The sequence below is a fragment of the Falco peregrinus genome, chromosome 1 (genome assembly GCF_023634155.1).
Source record: "Falco peregrinus isolate bFalPer1 chromosome 1, bFalPer1.pri, whole genome shotgun sequence".
Classification (NCBI taxonomy): Eukaryota; Metazoa; Chordata; class Aves; order Falconiformes; family Falconidae; genus Falco; species Falco peregrinus.
Genome location: NC_073721.1, coordinates 1,768,862 through 1,790,486, shown reverse-complemented (window position 1 = coordinate 1,790,486; position 21,625 = coordinate 1,768,862). Strand labels below are relative to the sequence as shown.

The 21,625-nt window shown below is 43.4% G+C and overlaps 2 protein-coding genes across 3 annotated transcripts in view; one reads left to right on the top strand and one right to left on the bottom strand.

The window, feature by feature from the left end:
- Positions 1-9,982, bottom strand: part of LOC106112430 (translation initiation factor IF-2-like) — a 22,377-nt gene extending 12,395 nt beyond the window's left edge. Inside the window, exons 1-2 of the mRNA XM_055812863.1 lie at positions 9,708-9,982; positions 1,177-1,726 (exon numbers count right to left, since the gene is read on the bottom strand). Of these exons, the coding sequence (XP_055668838.1) occupies positions 1,177-1,726; positions 9,708-9,982 (825 nt within the window). The remainder of the gene's footprint in view (positions 1-1,176; positions 1,727-9,707) is intronic.
- Positions 9,894-21,625, top strand: part of GLRX3 (glutaredoxin 3) — a 25,594-nt gene continuing 13,862 nt past the window's right edge. The window contains exons 1-5 of one of the 2 annotated variants that reach the window (XM_055805188.1): positions 9,952-10,051; positions 14,261-14,375; positions 15,543-15,651; positions 19,715-19,789; positions 20,392-20,593. In XM_055805188.1, the coding sequence (XP_055661163.1) occupies positions 15,595-15,651; positions 19,715-19,789; positions 20,392-20,593 (334 nt within the window). In that variant the 5' untranslated portion in view covers positions 9,952-10,051; positions 14,261-14,375; positions 15,543-15,594. Of the gene's footprint in view, positions 10,052-14,260; positions 14,376-15,542; positions 15,652-19,714; positions 19,790-20,391; positions 20,594-21,625 lie in introns of both variants that reach the window. The other variant, XM_055805183.1, reaches the window with a different exon arrangement.

The window sequence follows — 21,625 nt, the reverse complement described above, 5'->3', positions numbered from 1 at the left end:
CAGGAGAAATTCCTTTCCTATGTAACCTTGTTGGTCACAGTCAGACAGTTCACTGAAGAGATGTTCCTCCTCTTCTCTGCGAACGGTGTTTCTCTGATAAATGAGGTTCGCCCCTAACTGTGCAAGGTTTTGCTCGTGCCACACATGAGCAAGGATAATTGAGTAACAGTGGGGGAGAGTGCGAACACCAGGATCAGTTTTTCTTGGACACCTTATTAACTTTTGCAAAGTTAACAGCTTGGCACTTAATAGGATGAAAGATGCTTACAAGGTGGTGGATGAGAGACACCTTGTTGGAACAAATCTGGCCAGAGAAGAGCACACACAAGCTTAGCTGAAACGGAAAACTATTCCAGAAGCCCAACTTATGGATGCTAAACACACTGCTCTTGTGAGGCACGTCCTGGAGCCAGGACAGCAGAAAAGAGATAGCATGAATGATGCCACCGGGGAAGAGGGTATCAGCCCAAAAAATAGAAAAAAGAAGTGAGGAGAAAAAAAGAAAGGGGGGGGGGGGGGCGGGGGGAAGAGGGAAAAAAAGGAAAGTGAAAAAAAAGGAAAGTGAAAAAAAAGGAAAGAGGAAGAAAGGAGAGGAAAACAAAAGAAGAGGGAAAAAAAGAAAATAGAAGGGGAAAAAAAGAAAAAGCTGTTTAGGGAAACCCCACACAAGAATTACGAGGGTGTGCGGGCAGGCCCCTGCCCCGCACGCAGCCCCGCACGCAGCCCCGCACGCAGCCCCGCACGCAGCCCCGCACGCAGCCCCGCACGCAGCTCCGCTGCCAGGGAGGCCCGCGGGCCCCGCCCCCCCCGGCCCGGCCCCGGCCCCGGCCCCGGCCCCGGCCCCGGCCCCGCTGCGGGCCGGCACTGCCGCCGCGCCGTCGCCAGGGGGCACCGGCCGCCTCACGGCCCCCTCCCCGCCCCGGGGCCCCCTGCCCGCCCCGGGGCCGCCTCAGGGCCGGCGGGCTCCCCGCCAGGCGGAGGGCTGGCCCGGGACCTGCCGAGCCCGGTAAGGCCGCGGCGGGGCTGAGCGCCGTGAGCCGCCCCGCTAGGTCGTGCCGTGCCGTGCCGTGCCGTGCACTCCGGCCGGCTGTGGGCGGTTCCCGCGGCGCTCCCCGCCGCCCTGAGGAGGAGGCCGAGCCGCCGGTTCCCGCCACCCCCGCGCGCGGCGGAACTCACGCGCTCCGGCTCCCCGGGCTCCGGCTCGTACGCGCGCAGCGCCCCCCCCCCGCCGCCCCCGGGCGGGTAGCGGCAGCGCGGCCATGGCAGCGGCCGGGTCCCCCGCGCTGCTCCGCACCCCCGCGGGCCGGGCGGAATCCTCCGCCTGCCGGCCCCGCGGCTGCTCCGGGCGCTGCCGCCCGCGGCGGGGCGGGGCGGGGCCGGGGCCGGGGCCGGGGCCGGCGCGGCGCGGCCGGGCCCAGAGGCCGCCCCAGGCGGGGCCGGGTGCGCGGCAGCGCGGGCCGCCCCCGGCGCGCCTCCGGCAGCTGGAGTCGGCTCAGCACCGCGGCGGGAGGGCGCTCGGGCACCCGGCGGCGGGGGCGCACAGCGGCGACATGAACGGGGTGACCCGTCAGCAAGGGGCGAGGCGCTCCCTGGGACTCCGCGGCGGGCAGGGGGGTTTGCTCGCTCACTCCGAACTTCTTCGGGTGCTGGCGGCACGAAAGGCAACGAGAGAACGTTACCGCAAGCGGTGCGTTTGCGGCTGCCGGCCCGCTGCCTGCCCCGCCGGCTGCGGAACGCACGGCCCCGCCGGGCGAGCGGGGCACGGCGGGGTGGGGGCGGGCGGGGGGACCCCGAAGGTGGCAGAGTAGGTGGGAGGGGGGAACCCCAAGGTGCTTCCGAGGGAAGGCTGGGAGGGCTGGCCCGGGCTCAGGTAGAAAAAACACTGTCTGGCCTGGTTTTGTCTGTGCAGTCTGACATTAACCCTTCTGTTAACAGCAGTCACTTCGTCCCGGTAACAGCGTGACCTTGGCTGTTGCGTTTGAGCTGAATTTGTAATTAGAGCGTTCCCAAGAAGCGAAACCACCTTTAGAGTCCCAAGAAAGATCAGAAGCCACGAGGAGGTTACAACTGGAAAATGCCATGTGCCCGGCATCGTGTGCGTTCCGAAAGCCAGGGAATAAGGAGGTCACTTCCCAAATGCACCCGGCTGTGCCGGGGGGAGGAAGGACTGAGCACAGAACCCGCCTGAGCGCCTTGGTCTGGCTCCTACTTTTTTTGCCAAGTTGTGCTTTTCTAAAAGAAACATTTACATTCCGTCTGGTGGTGCGGCAAAGAACTCTGTATTCAGCAGTAGTGGCAAATTTGAGCAGCACTGAGAATAATGATGATGACTTTTAGATTTGGGGACCTAAAATCAAGTACCGCAGCCTACACACACCCTTCAGGTCAGAGATTGCCCGTTACAGGGACTTGCACTGCCCTGGCGTCCTCCTGCCCTGGCTGCTGTGGGTTGTTCTATTACTGCCTAGGACAAGTTGCCCCTTTCCACTGGGATGACAGGGAATGAGCAGCCCATCATGACTTCAGATTCAGTCACAGGAAAGTATCAGAGTTTCAGTATTAGAAATAGCCAGTTGCCAAACAGAATCATTCAGAAGCTTCCAGGGATCATCCACAAATTCCCACTCCTGACAGCAGCAGATCAAAGCCATCAGCGCTGGCTGGGACCTGAGAGCTGGCCATGCAAACTGCATGGCAATACAGAGCAGGCTTTGACTCGTTTCAGATTCATTCTGAAAATGATCAACAGAAGATTCTTTTCTGGAAAATGACTCCCTATAATGAAGCAAAGGTGTCTTCTGCACCCTCTATCTCCTACCAAAAGGGGGAGAACAAAATGCAAGGGAGGTGTGACTGAACAGAAGTCGACAGTGCCCATCACTCACTAGTGCTGTGTGTCAGAGAGAAAACTGGAGTCCTTTGTTTTACTTTTGCTAGCTCTTGAGGCTAGCACGGAACGATATTGTCAGCCTGAAGGGTGTAATGTACTGCTTGTCTTTTCTGCTCTGCTAAATAAAGCTGTTTTGCAGGAGAGAACATGTATTGTCAAGCTATCCCTGGTGTTCACTCCTTCTAGAGCTTATTCTCCACCAGGCATCCAGTTGTACTTACAGTATATGCTCTGTCACATTCTTTGAGCCTGAGGGTGTATCACAAAAAAAAAAAAATCCACAGATTTTTTTTTTTTAATTTAGCATTTGACATGCCTGAAAGAAAAATAACCCTAAATCTGGGTAATCCAGTTTGCAGAACATCTGAAGCATAAGTCATTTCATAGTTTGAACCAAACCCAAATCCATTCACATCAAATCAGATTTATTTAATTATTTCAAAGCCACCTTCCAATTCCACCCCCAGAGCCTATTTATGTGTCTTGCAAGTATAGCTAGCATTTTGGACTGGCTTCCCATTTATATTCACGTTTAGAACAATAGGGTGCACTACAAAACCCATGCATTTTGTGACACATTCATCTAAATGTGTCAACATACGGCAGGGATTCCTTTTCTGCAGGTGCAAGCTACACAAGTGGCAGTTGCATCAGAAAAGCCTCATCCAACAGAAAAACTGTGGAGTTATGTGGTACCTATGTGAACAGAATGAATGTCAGCTCTGTCCATCCGTGGATATTTTCCCAAAGAAGAAAAAGATTAGCTTTGTAAAGAGTATGATAAAAGAGTATGAAAGATCATTTCAGGAACTTGCAAAGAATAGTTATGTAAATCCAAAAGGGTGATTTTGTGAAGTGATTAATTGCTTATGCTGTGAAGAGTGCATGGCCTGAAGTAAAAATGCAAATGCTACTATCACCAGATTTTAAGAGCTCAGTAACAAGGGTAGAGGATATATAATTTACAAACTTTTTCAAGACATCGTGGGAGCTAAGAAGCTAAAAATAAAAGACATGCTGATGTTTACATGATTACACCTCCAAATGCACTGTTTTATGTTTTCAGTTAGGGATGCACCTTGTCTTCTGCAGATGACACCTGACAAAAAAAAAAAAAAAGAAAAAAAAAAGAAAACGAACAAACCCTACAGCAAAGGAACTGATACTTACTTTGGTTGTGAGAGGTAGCTTGTTGCCACCCGCAATCAGCTATATTTGCACGTGCTAAATTCATAGACCTTTGCCTGTTGGGACTCTTCTGACTTTTATCTGGAGTAGTTTGCCCTTTTTTTGGCAGAGAAATTACTTTGTACCACCCCAAAATGCTGTTCTTGGATCTAATGTTCTTGTATCCTGAGAAAGTGAGCACTCACAAGTCTTCTTATTCTTTCCATTTGGTCATTTTTCCCCTTTCCTCCATTAAGCTCATTTGCTACATGTTTCTGTGTGCTTTCCCTGCTGTCAGCTCCGTCATTCTGTGGAGTACCAGATAATTTACAAGTAGAATAATGTCATAGAATCATTGGGGTTGGAAGGACCTCTTGAGATGCTCTTGTCCAAGCCCCTGCTCAAGCAGGGTGCCTACAGCAGGTTGTCCCATGGGGTTTTGAGTATCTCCATGGATCGAGACTCCACAGCCTGTCTGGCAGCCTGCTCCAGAGTTTGGCCACCCTCACAGTAAAAACCCTGCTTCCTTGTGTTCGTGTTTACCCTTAGTAAATAGATTTAGCAGTCACAAGCCTGTCACACCTTCCAACCTGTTTCTTCCACACCTTGTTGAGTGCTGTGAGAGAAAGAGTCGTGACTGTGGGAACTGCATTTACAGACATGTTCATTCCTTTTTACATCCCTGGTCCAAAGCTAACTGATACCTTTAGGTCTTCAATGGGGACCTTAACTTTACCATTTTCCTAGACGAAAATGTCAGTATTTCCATGTTTGCTGTATTTGATTCCCTGTTAAATTCCCCCCTCGTTTTGTTTTATCCTGTGTGTACAACTCTTACTGACATTTAATCAAGAAAACTAGTGACCTGTCATAGCCTTTTCCCACTGCTATTACGCTAAGACCTGATATGTCTTAAAGTGAATTCCTGTCTTGTTTCAGAATATTTGCTCTTTGTTTTGCAGTGTTTGTACTACACAATCTCTTCACCTCCCAAATCTATACATTCTTCCAGATCAAAGTGTTTTTTGTGTTACCTTGTGTCTTGGATCCAAAAGCCAAAATACAATGCTGGACCACATTTTTTCTTATCACAAAAAGTTTTTTTTCAGAACTATTATTACGCATTCTTACCATGGTGAGTACCCTCTTCCTGGCCTCTACCCTCTAATTATTATGAGTCTTCTATGCTTATCTTAATTAATCTGTCACATTTTTATCATCATATCACACATACTTAGCACATCCAAGCTTTTTTTTCTCTTCATGTTCAAGGCTTCCCAAACCCCCTAGAATAAAAGTGGACAAAAAATACACCTACGAACCAACAAGAATGGTGTGAATATGTGGTTGCACCCATGTACTGGATCTCATCTTTGCTTCAGTGAAAGCAGGTTGGATATCTTGGATGTCTCCTTCTACACAGCAAACAATTCTGCCTTGCTTTACAATGATTTTTTAAGGAGGGAGAGAACCTTATGTGTTGGTCACATCATCATCAGTCACAGTCAAGGCCCCCTGGGGAAAAAAAATACTCCAAATAATTTTATCACTAAAAGTAATCTTTTAATATAAATTTTAATTTTACTTTTAATGCAACCATTTCCTTTAAATGAGAGTTGTTTTCTAAGATCAGTCTTAGTTTGTACAGTCTAGTAAATCTCAGCAGTTCAGAGGCCCACAAAGCTGTTTTTGCAAGAATCCATGCTATTCTTAATCACTTTATATAAATAAGACACCAAATCAGTGCATGATAAGAGGTCTTCTGTAGCAAAGGACAGGCTAAATTCCCAAAAGTATAGCTGATGATTTATCACAGTAAATAAATAATGTAACCAGATAAAACAAGAAGAGATGTTGCTTAGGCATATTCTAAAGGTATTAGATTTTATTTTACACTGTAATAAATACTATTTCTGTATCTCAAAACATAGCTTATATATATCCTGAATTCTTAGCAACTTCCAGCTACTCTAATTTCTTCAAACTGGAATGACATAGTCTCTTTACTGTTATGTCTATCTAAGCATGGCTCAGGAAAGTAGTATGAAGCACCAGTAACTTTTTTGCCACACATAAAGTCAAGGTTCAGGGACTGGCTAGAATGAGAATTACGTTAAAATACATCAATATTTTACAGGGAATTCCCAGCTGGAATATAACAGAATAAAACCTTGGCCTGTAAGGAATATGCATTTCACTACTTCAGCAGGGCACTACAATATAGTAATTAGCAAATGTAAAGCCAAGACAATTTTGTAAACTGGCTTATTCAGGCAGGGCTGGCAAACCTGAGTGGCACTGGGGAGCGGCTGCCCACACCACTGCATCATGCTGTGTCTTCAGGTTTTCTTTCATCCCAGTTTGGATGTCGCCCCTGCAATCGAGTTCTTTGCAACTTGAGGCGAGCAGTAGATCAACTGGGCACTACGGGAGGCTTGCCAGATTAATTTGGCCCACGGCCTGTTGTTCAATCTGGAGTCATTGAAACCCCGGGTTTCCCTGGGACCGTGCTGCCAAATACTCCATATGGGATGCCCAGAAATATAGCCTAATGTTAGGGAGATTTAGTTCTCCTGCGTCTCAATGGGCCTATACATTTTTAACAGCAATCCTTGTTTTTACCTTCCAAATGAACCTTGAAAAGGTCTTGTGAACCTTATTAAAGAATGAGGTTTTAAATTATGCGACATAGCTGTAGTTGACATAGGCTACAGAGGAAGACATTTATTTCCAGAAGTTACATCTGTCCTACAGCTGAAGTAGAGCGAGTCATTCCTGAAGTGTAATCATGTCATCGAGCTTGGCCCGCCGAGTAGGGAGTGCTTTAACCCCCCTCCCCTACTGCCTTGACCCAAATGGCATTCAGGCTGCAGTACCTTGTGCCGAATTGCTCAGCCGCGAAAAAGTAGCTCCGTTTGTTGAAAATGGGTCAGGCAATGGGACCAACAATATGGACAAGAAATAGTAATAAACCAAGAGTTAATCAGACTATAACAGCGTGTGGGGGGGGTTATTGCAAAAAATACCATCTTTTCCACAAATGGAAGCCTGTCTTTGATACAGCAGAAATGCTCAGATCAAACAGAATGCCCATCTTGTGTGGTACTAGGAAACTTAAAAGGCAAAAGAATATACCATTAGAAAATAGATTTGTTTGTGGAATTACTTATTTTAGTCTTACTAATGGCACAGCTCTGTACCCTATGTCAATCTATTCAGCCTAATGCTTTCATTAGTCATGAAAGAGCTGCAGGAAGAGGTTACACATGCTATTTGCTCAATTGTTCTATATTATTTAATATAGTACTTTTAAAATGATCTGAAATCTAAAATAAAATTGGGCAATCTGCGGGACTTGTTTATCTAAACTAGAATTTGGGATTTAAGCAAAATTATTTTCTTTGAAACAAATACTTCATGGGGGAAAAATTACTGGTTTCCCCTTGTTTTCTGACTGAAAGTAACAGCAATTTTTAAAAGCTCTGGAACTCAGCAAAATACGGTACAGATTCCCAAATACACTTCCCCTAAAGATTTTCTATTCTTACAAGTTTCTGATTATGCCACTGGTTTTCTGTTGGGTTAAAATATCAGAGAAAATACACAGAATTAGACTTTTCCCCCTCCACTCATTCCAAATCATCTGAGAGATGTACCAAACAGTAAATAGAGCTGAGGTCCTCATACTTCTTATCACGCCTGTGAAATCTTTTTGAATTGCTGCTTTTATCACGGCAGCAGTTAAGATGAACCTGTAACTGTTAAGATGAACAAATTGTGGTGATCTTGCTTCATGCATATGCTTTGTTTAGAATTTTCTTAAAATACTTCTAATTTATTCCAAAAGCTTGTTTCTAAACTATGTTTTTTCCTCTTTGGTAATGTAGTCAATAAATAAGTGTTGAACAGATAACAGTGAAAATGACTTAATAAAAATTTTCAGATGCATCCTCCACTTGCTGCTTTCCAAAAGTAATCCAAAAATGACCGTATTGTTGAACAATGAAGATTTAGGGTGGTCTGAGAACAATCTTACGGTTGAATCTGTTTTTAGTTGGCCTATTACTCTACTGTGGTGTCACACACTGACTTCAGGTCTTTCCCTTGGTTGGCTATTTGTGCAATGTGGCTGCAATGTACTTTATGTCAACTGGAATTTGTAGTTTTACATCTTTTTGTTTTCTTTAAATATATTTACGTGATTTTGTTTTCTTAGAAATATTCTTTGAGAAAAGACAGTAACTCAATGAAGATATTAATATTTTATTTTGGATTAATTTCTGTTTTGCTTTTGAGATTTCATATAAAATGTTGATTAATGAATCAGAGTTTTACATTAAATTTGTTATAACAGTAAACATTCTTGAGAATGCTTTATGACAATCTTTTTAACAGCACAGAGATAGGACAGTATTTTGGATTAATTTTTTTTCTTTTTCCGCATCAAAAGGAGTTAAGTATTATTAGACAAAACAGAATAAAATATTCACTCTTCTTATCCTGTTCCATTTCCTCGCAATGCGATTCCCCATCACCAGTGGTAATCCCGGTTCCAGCGGCATGAGTTGTAACAGTTGCATATTTATGGGCAGCGAGCTTAAGGAGTGAAAATCTAATTTCAGGTTGGCATTGTATCTGATTCTTTTCAGTAAACTATCTTGGCAAATACGAAGAAATTGTAATGGTAGTATGTTGGTCCTGAACAACAATTTGATGTGAATGGTAATCACTACAACCAACCTGTCCTGTTGTACCTCTTGTTTCTTTTTTAAGGGTTTAAGTCTCCTGCTATTACTTTACAGTGCAAGCACTCCTGTGTCAAGCTCATTGGAAAAATTACTGCCTTGATGCCGCTTTTGATGCAAAAGATTATGTTGCCTGAGCATGCTGCCTGCCTTCCCATTCCAGAGCAGAAGGCGGTTGCAAGCCCGTGAGCTCTCTCACACCCATTAGTCTTTTTTCCCAGCTTTATGGGCTAATACATAGTCTTATATACCGTAAACTTCTGTGTGTCTTTATGTAAATTACATTGGATTGTAATCTTTAAGTCACAAGAAACAAAAGGTGCATTATTTTGGTAACAAAAGTGTTAAGTAGTAATAATTTTTGAATGGTGAAGACAAACCTGAGGTCTTGTTTGAATCGGTTGAATCGGAAAACCAACAGAATTATTGAAGATGTGGATTTTCTATATGATATTAAAAGCTTTAATGGATATTATCGTGCAAAATTTAAGTGGTCTTGGTAATTGTATCATGACAGGGACCTTTTGTGAATAGCACAGTTATCTCTGCATTTAGATAGGTGCACTAGGCTTTTTGATTTTACTTAAAAACATACCCAAGACACGCAAAACACGGGACTGTTCTCCTCGCTCACAAATGCCGAGGCAGTTCGAGGTTTTGCTTTCAGCTGTTACCAGAGCAGCGCAGGGCCTTGCGGAGCCACGAGTGCGGCTGGTGTGTGGCGGGGGACATCCCCCATGAACAAACCCCCTTCGTTACTGCACACCAGCGCCTTCTCCCCAGACTGACGCTCACCAGCCCGCACCCTATTTCTCGGTTGTACCGAAGGCCGCGGAGGGGCAGGGGAGCGGCACTGCAAACCACAGCATGCAAAACACCCTCCTCCCCCAGGGCAGCCCGCCCACCGGACGGGCGACGGCTCAGTGGCCCCTCGTTTGCTGCGGCGGCCCGCGCTACACGGAGGCTGCCGGCCTGGGGCCTGCCCGCCGGGCCCTGCCCGCAGGGACCTGCCCCGGCCTGGCGCAGCACTGCGGCCGCCCCCCGCCCCGGCCCGGGCCGCCGTGGCGCCTGCGCGGTCGGGCGGCGCCTGCGCGGTCGGCGCGGCCGCTGTGGCGCCTGCGCGGCCCCGCCGCACGTCACGCGGTGCCTTGCTGCCTTCCCGGGGCGGCGGCGGGGCCATGGCGGCGGGCTCGGTGGTGGTGGCGGGCTCCGCTGAGCAGTTCCAGCAGCTGCTGCAGCAGAAGGATCGGTGAGGCGGGGCACCGGCGGGAGACGGGAAGGGGTCGGGGGGTACGGCCTGCCGGGCCCTGCGGGGCCCTGCGGGGCCCTGCGGGAGCGGGGTCTGCCGGCGGGGGACCCCCGCGCCGGCGGCGGGCTGGGCGGGCCTGGCCGGGCCGCGTGCAGCGCTGCCTTTCCGCGGCCGGGCGCTGCGGCGGGCGCGGGGCGCAGGCGGCCCTGCGGGGTGGGGGTGGGGGGGCGCGCCGGGCCTGGTCCCGAAACGGGGCTCCGCGGTCACCTGGCGCGTTTGGCCCGAGCTCGGCGGAAGGCCGGCGTCTGCTGAGGGGAAGGGGCCCGGTACTGCCTCGGAGCTAAATCAAAAGCAAGCAAACAAACAAAAAAGGCTGAAGAAGGACGTGGGGTTCGGTTTTCCACACGTTATTTTTTAAGCACCCGGTTCCTCCGGGCGGGGGTGAGCCTGCAGCGGCGCCTTCTGCCGGGAACGGGAAGCCTGGACGGGCAGGTCGGCAGGAAAAACAGAACTTCCATGCCACCTAAGAATATTTTTTTTCTCTCCTGAGCCCTAAAGGGTCAACAAAACAAACAATGACTGCACAACATTTTCAATGAAAACAGCAGCGTTTAAGTTGTTTATTGGGAAACAACGTGAAACCAAATTGTTCCACCTCTCACGCAACAGGGCTGGTTTCTCATTAATCTGGTTTAATGGCTTAATTATCAGTAACAGGGCAGCTTTTTTCCATGGACCGCTGATTGTCTGGAGCCACTGGGCAGTGGCTCTTGGTCTGGTGTTGGAAGTCTTGGGCACCGATCCTTTGGGGGAAAATTGTGTGCATCTGTGTTTTGCTTTGGTAGGAGAGAGTCTGCTGCAATTAAGCCACTACTGTAATTAAAGATGACTAGGTACTCGGGTGCTTTACTGCTGAAGGGAAGGTTTGGTTATGAGCTTTGCTGGTTTGCCTTGTTGAATCGAAGGTCTAGTAGCTGTGTTATTACATCTTTTAATTCATTAGCTGAGTATGCACTTAACAAGGTCTTGTAAAGTTCATTAAAATAAGGTGCTGTATCAAAAACATTTCCATGTCATTTAACAGCTGTATTAGCAAGTGGCCCTCAAAGGAATAAGGAGAGGAAAATGAATGAGTGGTTTAAAAGGGGTGATAAAACTACCAGGATCACATTCTTAAAGACAACATAAGGAGACATTGAATAAGTGCTGCTCATTGGAAGAAGAACCTAGATTCTTTGAAACTTGCTGTTTGACTTCCAGTTTTCCTTTCTATAATTATTTTTCAGCTGAATTGTTGGGTAGAGGAAACTCTCTCACATGTGTATACACACACCAAAATGAAAATGGCTTCAGGAACAAATACAATATTTTGAACTTACTTTCAACAAAACCTTCAGTAATTCTCTCATTCCCCTTGTCCACAGACTATGATTCAGTTTTCTGATTAATGGATATGAGTATTTTAGGTACATTTATTTTGTTCTAGGATGAGTTGATAGTACTGATAACTTTCTTCCTCTGCTTCATTTGAAAATAATTGTCTGGTTTTTGTTACTGCTGAGAAACCAAGAAAGCAAACAAACCTGCACTCACAAAACATAACAGAACCCCCAAATCATAGATTTGTTTTTTACTGGTATTTTTTTTTTCAGTGGTAGTAGAACTTTAAAATATGTTGGCTGACTTAAGGTACCTTCCACATTTAGATGTGAATTTGAAATTTAAAGGTTAAAAAAGAAGTTCTAAACATTGACTTTAATAAAGATGGATAAGGAGAAAATCTCTTGAAAGGAAGTTTTTTTCCTTCTCAAAGATGAAGCTTTAGACAAAATATGTGCTGATTTTTTTAAGGATGGCACTAATGCAATTTTTCTGCTATTTTTTTTCTAAATGGTCTTCCTGATTTTGCCAAACTGATGGAATCACTGCTAATCAGCTGCAACTGTTAGCATTTTATGTTGACACTTAATTTTTATAAGGTTTCCTTATTTCAGAAAATTTTTTTTTCTTACATCAGGTTATTAGTTTTGTGTTATACATTAAGTGTGAATTTTAAGGTTTAATTCTTTCAAAAAGCATCTAGATTTTACAGTTGGGAAAGATGAACTGACCAATGTCTTCAAAATTATTGAACCACTTATCACTCTGTAATCTGTTGTTTTACTTAAAAACTTAGACTACGTTTTAGGAAAATCAGCTTGTAAAACCAAGTGAGTTGAGCTGCCTGGCAGAGAAAGATTACAAAATTACAAGTATTAATACTTGCTTCTTTACCTAAAAGGTGGGTGACCTGTGGAGTAATTATTTTCTGGATATCTGTATCAGAGTTCTTGCTGTTTTGATGTATAAAGCTATGCTTTGTCAGTCTGTCTCGAGCAGATTTTTTTTTTTTTTTTGCTTTTAATATGCTATAGAAACAAGACTTTGGGCTTTTTGTTTTTCCACAGAAGAATGTGTGATATGTTTTTTTTTCTTCTGCTAGTCAATTTTAGAAAGGTTGCGTTAAAGAAAGTGAATTTTAGTTTTGGGCCTGTGCTTTTACTTCAAAATGTGAAATTTTATGGGAAAAGATACTTAGGGACTTGTCATAACCTTTTTGTTAGTATCCTCTTTTATAGGTAATAATAGAGGTTTTTTAGAAATACCGTGGTTCTAATGTAGGAAATACTTTGTTTAGAATCACTTGTGTGCTTCATTTTGCAAACACTATTTTCTTCCTTTCTTAAAGTTTTGAATTACTTCTGCTATTTTTCAAGCTTAAAGTGCTCAGATACTGGGAGTGCAGTCAAACTGCAAAATTAGACTTGTCCTGTGAATTAATTTTTTCTTTTTTAAAAAAAGAACAACCCCCCAACCCTTTGTGCAAGTTACTTTTTATCTTCCTGAAGAAGATTTTTTTAAATTGAGTGCATTGCAGCTGTATGTTGGCAAGGAAAGAGCAGGCTCTGATGGAATGAGGATTAAATAACCATGTGATTATTCCTCTACTTCTCTGGAGCTGACATTCGTGTGATCAGATGTGTCCCGCTATGCATAGTAAATTAAACTGAGCACTTGTGAAATACTTCTTGGTAGCAGGATAAGAATATGCATTCCTGCATTCAGTTAATGGAAAGAAAGTGTTAGTGTTAGAAAGTATTAAAAGAGTGTTAGGTCAGGTTAGTTATTAAGAGGTTTGGCCTGATGCATAGCCATTGGAATACTGCTGTGTTCTCTGTTCTCCCTTCTGCTGTTTTTTTTTTTAGCCAGTGGAAGCATCTTCTTGTCCTACTTATAGCTTAACAGATGCAAGGTGTTTTTGTTTTTTTTTTCTTCAATGTACAGTCATTGTGTAGTTGCAGTAGCAGCTTGACAACTTCATTCTCTCTAATTGTAAAAGCTGTAGTAGATCAGAGTAGAGTAGCGTGTTTCATGAAGATTACAGTAACATCACAAAACTTGAGTTAAAGAAAAGTTTTTATTCATCCTTGATCCATTTGTAATGGCTTCCCTGAGCTCTTAACAGCGTCAATAAATAGTGCATAGGTAAAGAACGATATTGGAGGAGGTCTCAGAATTTGTATTTCAGATGAAGGCTGTGATGAACAAGTACAGGAAAACCAGTCCTGGAGCAAAACTGTTGATTACTCTCTGCATCAGAGCTTGGTCTGTCTTCTGAAATATTGAACTGCTGCTGCTTTTTTCATTTAAAATTTTCTGTCTGTTGTGACTGGGTATTCTCATACATATAAATGACTTCCCCATCTCCCAACCTACCTAATTATTTTCACCTCATTACTCTGTGGCAAAAAATGTTGGTTGCAGCATGATGTGAAGTGCTTGTCCCCATTGGCTCAAAAGTCTTAATTAAAATGTGTATGAGCTGACAGCTGTAGTAATGCTTGGAATACCTATCTGCTATGAGGGCAGATAAAGCTCCTGCACAATCTACCTGTGCTGTAATCTGTGTCTTCATTTGCCCTGTAGCTGGGCTCCACAAAGAGCATTGTTATAAAAGTTTACATGCTGAAACAGAGTTTTGCAGTTACAGTTGTACTCTGAGCAGTGGGATGTGGTCTCGGGTTTCTCAAGGAGTCCCTGTCAAATCCCACTTGTAAGTAAAAAGTAAATCACTGAAATGAGCCTTTACTGGGGTTTAAATGCTAGTGTCAATTGTGAGCAGTGAAATCAATCCAAAGAAGCCTTACAGCTATTTTGTTGTAATTAAAGAGAGACGGTTTGCCTTTGGGATCATTGCTGTTGGTGACTCGTGTACAAGAGTGCTGGAAGAATCTATACAGATGACAGCCCTGGAGAAGATGTCTTGAACTGTTCCTGAGCTCAGGTTTAAATTTGCAAGGCTGGCACTTGCAATAGAACTACCTTGTTGTTCCATAATTTAAGTTTTTACTAGCCTGTGTATCTTGCCAGTTTTCATCAGCTTTTCAAGCAGAACCACACTCTGATGACATGATGGAAAAAAAAAAAAAGACGCTATCCTACTATATTTCTACCAACATTTTCTAGAATTGCTTTGGAAAATAAGTTTATGAATTTTAAAGTTCTCTGTCTTAATTGAGTTTAGCGCTGTGGTCAGATAACACAGCTGTTAACTATTTTGATATGAATGTTGTGCTGCTGCATAGCTATTAAAATTTATCATGAACTGTCATTATTTAGTAATAAAAGACACTAAATGGCTTCTGTGGTATGGTTGACTTAATTTCTACATCTTTTTCCAAGTAGATTAAAAGTAGTACGTTATAGGTAGTCTTTATCCCTTATTGTCTAGTGGTTTTGTCTTCAGCAAACCTGGAAAATGGAATTGAAAATTAGGTGCAAATAGCTTGTCACTGTTGTCATCAAAGTGCAATTGTTTAAGCTCATGAGAGCTATCTCATGGTACCCAGTTTGATCATAAGAATACCGTGTTTTTAGAGAAGTCTCAGTAGACTTGAAAAGTTCCTACCTTATTCCCTGTACAATTAGTGAAGAGGCAATAGTGTCACTGAGAGGAGAAAAGCAATGGTGAAGCTGCAGAGCTCTGGAGCTCCCAGACCTTGTGAAGGTAGAAAGCTTTCCTGGGAAGAGGCACGGGATGCCCAAGAGTGATTCTGTGTGCTTGTCCTACAGGTGCTTCAAAGTCTGCGTCCTATAGTCTATGACTTGAGCTTCAGTATTTCTGCTGCTGCTTCTTCCTGTCTCCCATTCATGTGGGATGATGCCTTACTGTCAAAATGCACGACGATGTTTTTCTTTGTATTGCATTACCTTAGAAGTGCTGGTTTGGTTTTGGAATATTTTCTGAAAAAGCATTAAAGTCCTTGTCAGTGCAAGTCATAGAAAACGTTCCTGGTTTCACTTGTTTGATTTTCTTTTTTGCTGAGGAAGATTATGTGGGTGGTGGGCATTTTTTGTGTTTGTCTTTGGGTTGTTTTGGCGTGGCATATCAAACTTTTATATTGCATGATTATTTTTAAAAGTTAATGTGGTGGTGTTTTTTTTTTTATAGGTCCCTTGTAGTTGTCCACTTTTGGGCACCATGGGCTCCTCAGTGTGCTCAAATGAATGAGGTTATGGCAGCACTAGCAAAGGAACACATGCAGGTTACGTTTGTGAAGGTAAGTCAGGCAGCTGAGCTTGTTTTAAACAGAGGAGAGACATTACTACAAAGTACGAATAAAGTATTACAAAACATGGGTAAAGTTGTTTTTGAGGTTCCTTTGTTGCTTCACATTTAAAGATGCAAGTTGAACATATGCAAGAGATACATCAAAAATCTGTGGGATGAAAATTCTAGGTTCGTCTTTCCAAATTCGTCTTGGTATTGCAAGCTTAACTAACACCTTCATTTTATCATGCTCTTTAAAGAAGGGAACAAAAAAAGAAAGAAATCAGTCTACTAAGATATAACAAAGGATTTTTTTCAGTAGCTATTTTGCCTAACAAATGAGCTTTTAGTTTTCTCTGAGCCTGCAGTGTCTCAGTCCTTCAGTTCTGTGGATAGCCATAATTTTTAAAGCATGATTTTTATCCCTGGATTTGAGATGAATTTGGCAACACTATTCTTTTCAAATGTGCTGCAGATTTCATTTGTTCCCATGTATGGTGGGTTGACCCTGGCTGGAGGCTGAGTGCCCTCCAAAGCTGCTGTATCACTGCCATCCTTAGCTGGGCAGGGGAGAGGAAAATATAGCGAAAGGCTCATGGGTCAAGATAAGGACGGGGCGATCACTCACTAATTACAGTCATGGGCAAAACAGACTCAACTTGGGGAAAATTAATTTATTACCAATCAAATTGGGGTAGGATAATGAGATATAAACCCAAATTTTAAAACACCTTCCCTCCACCCTTCCCGGGGCTCAGTTTCACTCCTGATTTTCCCCACCTCCTCCCTCCTCAGCGGCACAAGTACACAGGGAATTTGGGTTGTGGTCAGCTCATCACGTGTTTTCTCTGCCGCTCCCTCCTCCTGTGGGGGAGGACTCCTCACACTCTGCCCCTGCCCCATCGTGGGGTCCCTCCAACAGGAGACAGTCCTCCACAGACTTCTCCAACGTGAGTCCTCCCCACAGGCTGCAGTTCTTCACACACTGTTCCAGTGTGGGTCCCTCCCTCGGGGTAGAGTCCTTCAGGAACAGCTGGCTCCAATCTGGGTCCCCCCTGGGGTCACAAGCCCTGCCAGCAACCCTGCTGCAGCCTGGCCTCCTCTCACCACTGGGGCCACAGGTCCTGCCAGGAGCCTGCTCCAGGGTGGGTTGCCCATGGGGTCACAGCTTCCTTTGGGCATCCCCCTACCCTGGTGTGGGGTGGTCCGTGGGTGGATATCTGCTCCATGGTGGGTTCCATGGGCTGAGGGTGACAGCCTGCCTTGCCATGGCTTTGGCACAGGCTGCTGGGGAATCTGCTCTGGTGCCTTGAGCCCCTCCTGCCCTCCTTCCACCTTGGTGCCTGCACAGTTGTTGCTCCCATGTATTCTCACTCCCCTTTCCAGCTGCAGTTGCTGTCATGCAGGGTTTTTTTTCCCTCATTTTAACAATGTTGTCCCAGAGGTGCTACCACCGTAGCTGATGGGCTTGGCCTTGGCCAGCGGCAGGTCTGTCTCGGAGCTGGCTGGCATTGGCTCCATTGGGCATGGGGGAAGCTTCTGGCTGCTTCTCACAGAGGCCACCCCTGTAGCCCCCCGCTACCAAAACCTTGCCCACACAAACCAGATACACCATGATGTTACTGGTTAGCTAAGTGGATCTAGTAATTCATAGGGATTGTTTCTGTCTGATACTAAAGATGAAAAACAATTTTTGTGAAGTTTAAAAGGAAGGTAAATGTAAGTCTGTGCAACATTGTCACTCCAAGATGACAGTTGCGTAGTGCTGGATGATATAAACACAGATGAGATGCTTTATTTTTGTGACTGCACATCCTAGTAAGAGAACCAGTGTGGAGGGAAAAATGAATGCACTTCATCAACATGCTGTTTGTTTTAAAACAACTTTCTCTTGTTAATGAGACACTTCTGTGATTATGAGGGCAGGGAGTAATGGAGCAGCCAGCTGTGTGTGAGTATTTTAATTTGATTTCTTACAGCCTTTAGGTTTTGTGTGTGTTTTTTTTTAATGATTCCTCTCAGTTGGCATTTCTATCTGTAAAACAGAAGGACAACTATTTTAATGGTAGTATTTTATTACTTGGAGCTTCAAAAGACTAATTGTCAGCATTGAAAATTCAAGATGCTTAAATTTATAGGGAGTTGCTGCAGCTTTTAGTAGGCCCAAGAAAGTTTGAAAACTCTGTTGCCTCTTTATTATTCATATTCGTATATTATTTATTTACAACCTTTATTATTCAGCTCTAGTTTATTTTTTAATAAGGCTCCAAAGTGATCAAGTATTACAAAATTAAGGTAGTGGCACCTCCTTCCCCCCCCCAATATTACTGCTGTACTTGCTTAGAGAAAGTCTTGGGTGGATTTTCTTGACATTTTTTTGTGAGGGGGCTCCACATGGGCAATGGGTTTGATTTTGGAAGTACCTTTGTGGGATTTTGGTCTGTATTCCCGAATAGCCAGTCTGTCTTTTAATTGGCAAGAATCAGAGGGCTACGGATGACTAACCAAGAGTAGCGGTACTGCCTTGGAAATCATAAACAGTTACATTGTAGAATAGAGCTAAGTAATAATGAGGTGAACTTCCAAAACTGTCAGTAAATTTTGGCGTCTTTCTGAATGTGATTTCTCATTTTAGTTGTGTAGCCTGACTCTTTTAAGATCCTTGGCTTGGTTAAAATGAAAGTATGTCTATATCCAGAAACGCTTAGAAACAGTGTTTTGAGAAGTTGCACCAGTAAGAGCAAGTTACTGAAATAGGAAATTGAATTTGTTCTGTATGTGCGAACCCCACCGGAGTGGAACGTAAGTATGTAGGTAGGAAATTTTACTGGAAAAGAAAATTAATATTATAGGTAGAAGTCACTTAATCACTTTGTCACTTGAAAGAGAATAGATAATTGGAATCTATTAACAGCTTTCAATTTATAGCTTTAGTTTCTCAGTTGATCCTGATGGAGAATTGATTCTTCAGAAATGGAGGTGAAGCTTGCACTCTGTTTTGACTTAATCTAGTGGGTTGCTCCTGTGTTTAGTGGGTTCATTAAGAGCCTATATAGCTGGAGCAAATCAAAATGTGCTGTAATACTGAAATATTCAGAGGTTCACTGCATTGTGGCTAGTAGAACAGTCACAGTATTTTCTAAAATACATTAAGGATGGACAAGGGCAAGCAGGAGCAAACTATTAAGTAGCTCTTTATGCTTGTTCGTTCACTGTGTGGTTTATGGAATAGGAATTTGAGAAGCCTTTTCTCCTGTACACTGGATTGCAGGTTTACCTGCAATGCTACTATTTTTTTTAACCATTAACTGTGCAGTTGTTACACAACCAGTGTCGTAACCTTGTACTAGATCTTCTGCCACTCAAGTAAGCTTTTAGCCCATGCACAGAAAATCACAAGTTGAGTTAGTTAAAACATGTATTTTCCTGGCAAACCACCACGTTATATAATTTCAAGGTATGCATTTGAATGCTGAATAAAATTAGAACCAATAATCTCAACAAGTTTGCCACTCAATATTTGGTAGCCTTGCAGGAGTTAAAAATAAAATTTAGTAGACATCAATAGCTTATTGAAGAAACGCTCCTTTTTTTTCTTCATAATTTGCAGAAGGCTGCAAATGTCAGTCATGATGTACTGCCCCTTGAAATTAGTCAATAGAGCAAACAGCAAGAATTGCTGTGGGCAGAAAATAAGCACTGTAATCATGACATAACTGGGGTCAATGATTTATGGATTTCAATATAGTAGTAGCTGCATATGATTGAAAATTTACTAGGTCACTAGTGCACCAAAAATTTTATTCGCAGCCTCCAGGCATCTTTTGAAATGTGCAACAAAATAAAAACCTCTGAACCTGTTTTGACACTGTGTAGGCTCAGTGGATGACATGCCAACCCAGTGAGTCTCATTTAAATGCAAATGTGTCACAAACTTCTGCATCAAATCCTTTTTAAATGTATAAAATGCCTAGAAGAGCATTCTAGACAGGATTGACATCCACAGTCAAACTTTAAAGAAGATTATGAAAATAATCTTTTCCTCTGTTTTTGGTTTTTGGGGTTTTTTTTAGCTGGAAGCTGAAGCTGTGCCTGAAGTATCTGAAAAATATGGAATTAGTTCTGTTCCAACGTTCTTATTCTTTAAGGTAAGAGAAAATGGATTCCATGTGGATTTTTAATATGTATACCTTTTTAATACAACAGCCGGAACAGCAGAACCTTAAGAACTTTCTCAGTGAAGAAACACTTTACGCATCTGATTTAACTATCCAGTGGAACCTAAAAAAGTAGATAGAAATGGTTCTTACACTTCATATGAAATATTTCAGAGCTTCCTTAATGGCTTTAGGATTCTTACGTAGTTTTTATTTTAGTTTTTGTACTTTGTATTGGGTCAAAAAAATTTCAGTAATGTTTCCTTGCCTAGCTGTAGTTCTACAACATGGCAAAACCCCAAGTAAATCTTTTGGTAGGAATGACAGGTCTATTTGGGTCATGTTTGCCTGTGATAATAAAATGCAAAATACTTTCTCTAGTAATTTTTTTTTAATAGCAAATTTGCTAGCATTAGCAGTAGCCAGCCAACAGAATGGTATGAGTCTTGGAGCTAAAAACTGACTAAAAGATCAATACACTAATGCACCCTACATCTGAAAATCTATACTTTGTATGTTTTTTTTATTATTTTATTACAGTACAAATTCTGAATTTAATGCTTTAACACGAGCCTGTGTTTTGGTTTCCTTAGAATTCTCAGAAAGTTGACAGATTAGATGGTGCACATGCCCCAGAGCTGACCAAAAAAGTACAGCGCCACGCGTCCAGCACTTCTGTTTCTGCTGGCTCTAACGATGGTGCAAAAGAAGATCTCAATGTACGTCTAAAGAAACTCATCAATGCTGCCCCTTGCATGCTGTTTATGAAAGGATCTCCAAAAGAACCTCGCTGTGGTAAGGATTTTCTGAAATTTGTGTTCAACATGACAGTGCTTGCTTTGGGCTAGTTGTTAATGTACTCAGTTTGGGGGAGATACATCCCAACGGTGTCTTGTATGTCTAGAAGTATTAATGAAAATATTTTCATACTGCTTATGTGCAGCTAGACAATTGTTGCTCCCTTAGTTAAATTTTGGAAATGGAATCGCAGAGTTTAGGGGCTTTCTAAAGAATGTGATGTGCAATGCTATCCTTGAACTAGGACACTTCTCCTGAGGTAGCTCAGTGTTTATTCATGACATATTTTGTACAGCAAGTTCCACATTGAGAATGTAGTCTGAAGAAAATGTTTCAGTTCAGGGAATTGACTGACTGACATCCACTATCACTGTTGCCCTTTGGAGAAAGAAACCAAAACTACCCTAAGTGGTAAAATTGGAAGACCAATAGCATGTGTTTCTGCTGCAGTGGAAATGCCTTTTGTTAAACCTAATTCTCTTAACTCTTGCACACTGTGTAGACTGCTTGTGTGCGAGCTAACTGGAAGTGTTGATCTATATGGAAAGTGCATAAACAAATGTTAAAAGACAAAATTAAGTGCTACGAAGCTGCCATTCTTCTGCTCACATCATTTCAAGAAGCTGGATTGCAGAACTAATCTTGTAGGTCCTTCTGTGGTGAGCTGCGAGAGGTAAATGGGGGAGTAACACTGATGTAGGATGGAGATTGCTTGAACCAGACAGCACTCTTTTGGAGGCTCTTGTTTGGTTATGGTTCCCTCTAGTTCTGGTGTAGCTCTGGGGCACAGTTTTGGCAATTCACAACACTTTCCAGGTTGTTTCCTTTGTATCCCTGTCCTGCCTTTGTTGAAATTTATCTTTGCTTGCCAGTCTGCTTCTAACCCACCAGTCTTTTTCTATCTGATATCTTAACAGAAGCGAACACTTAACCCTAGGTCCCATGTGGGTTTTTTGTAAACAGCTTGTTCCCCAAGACCCATATTGCATCTGGGGGGTGTGTGTGTGTGTGTGGGAAGCAAAATGCAGT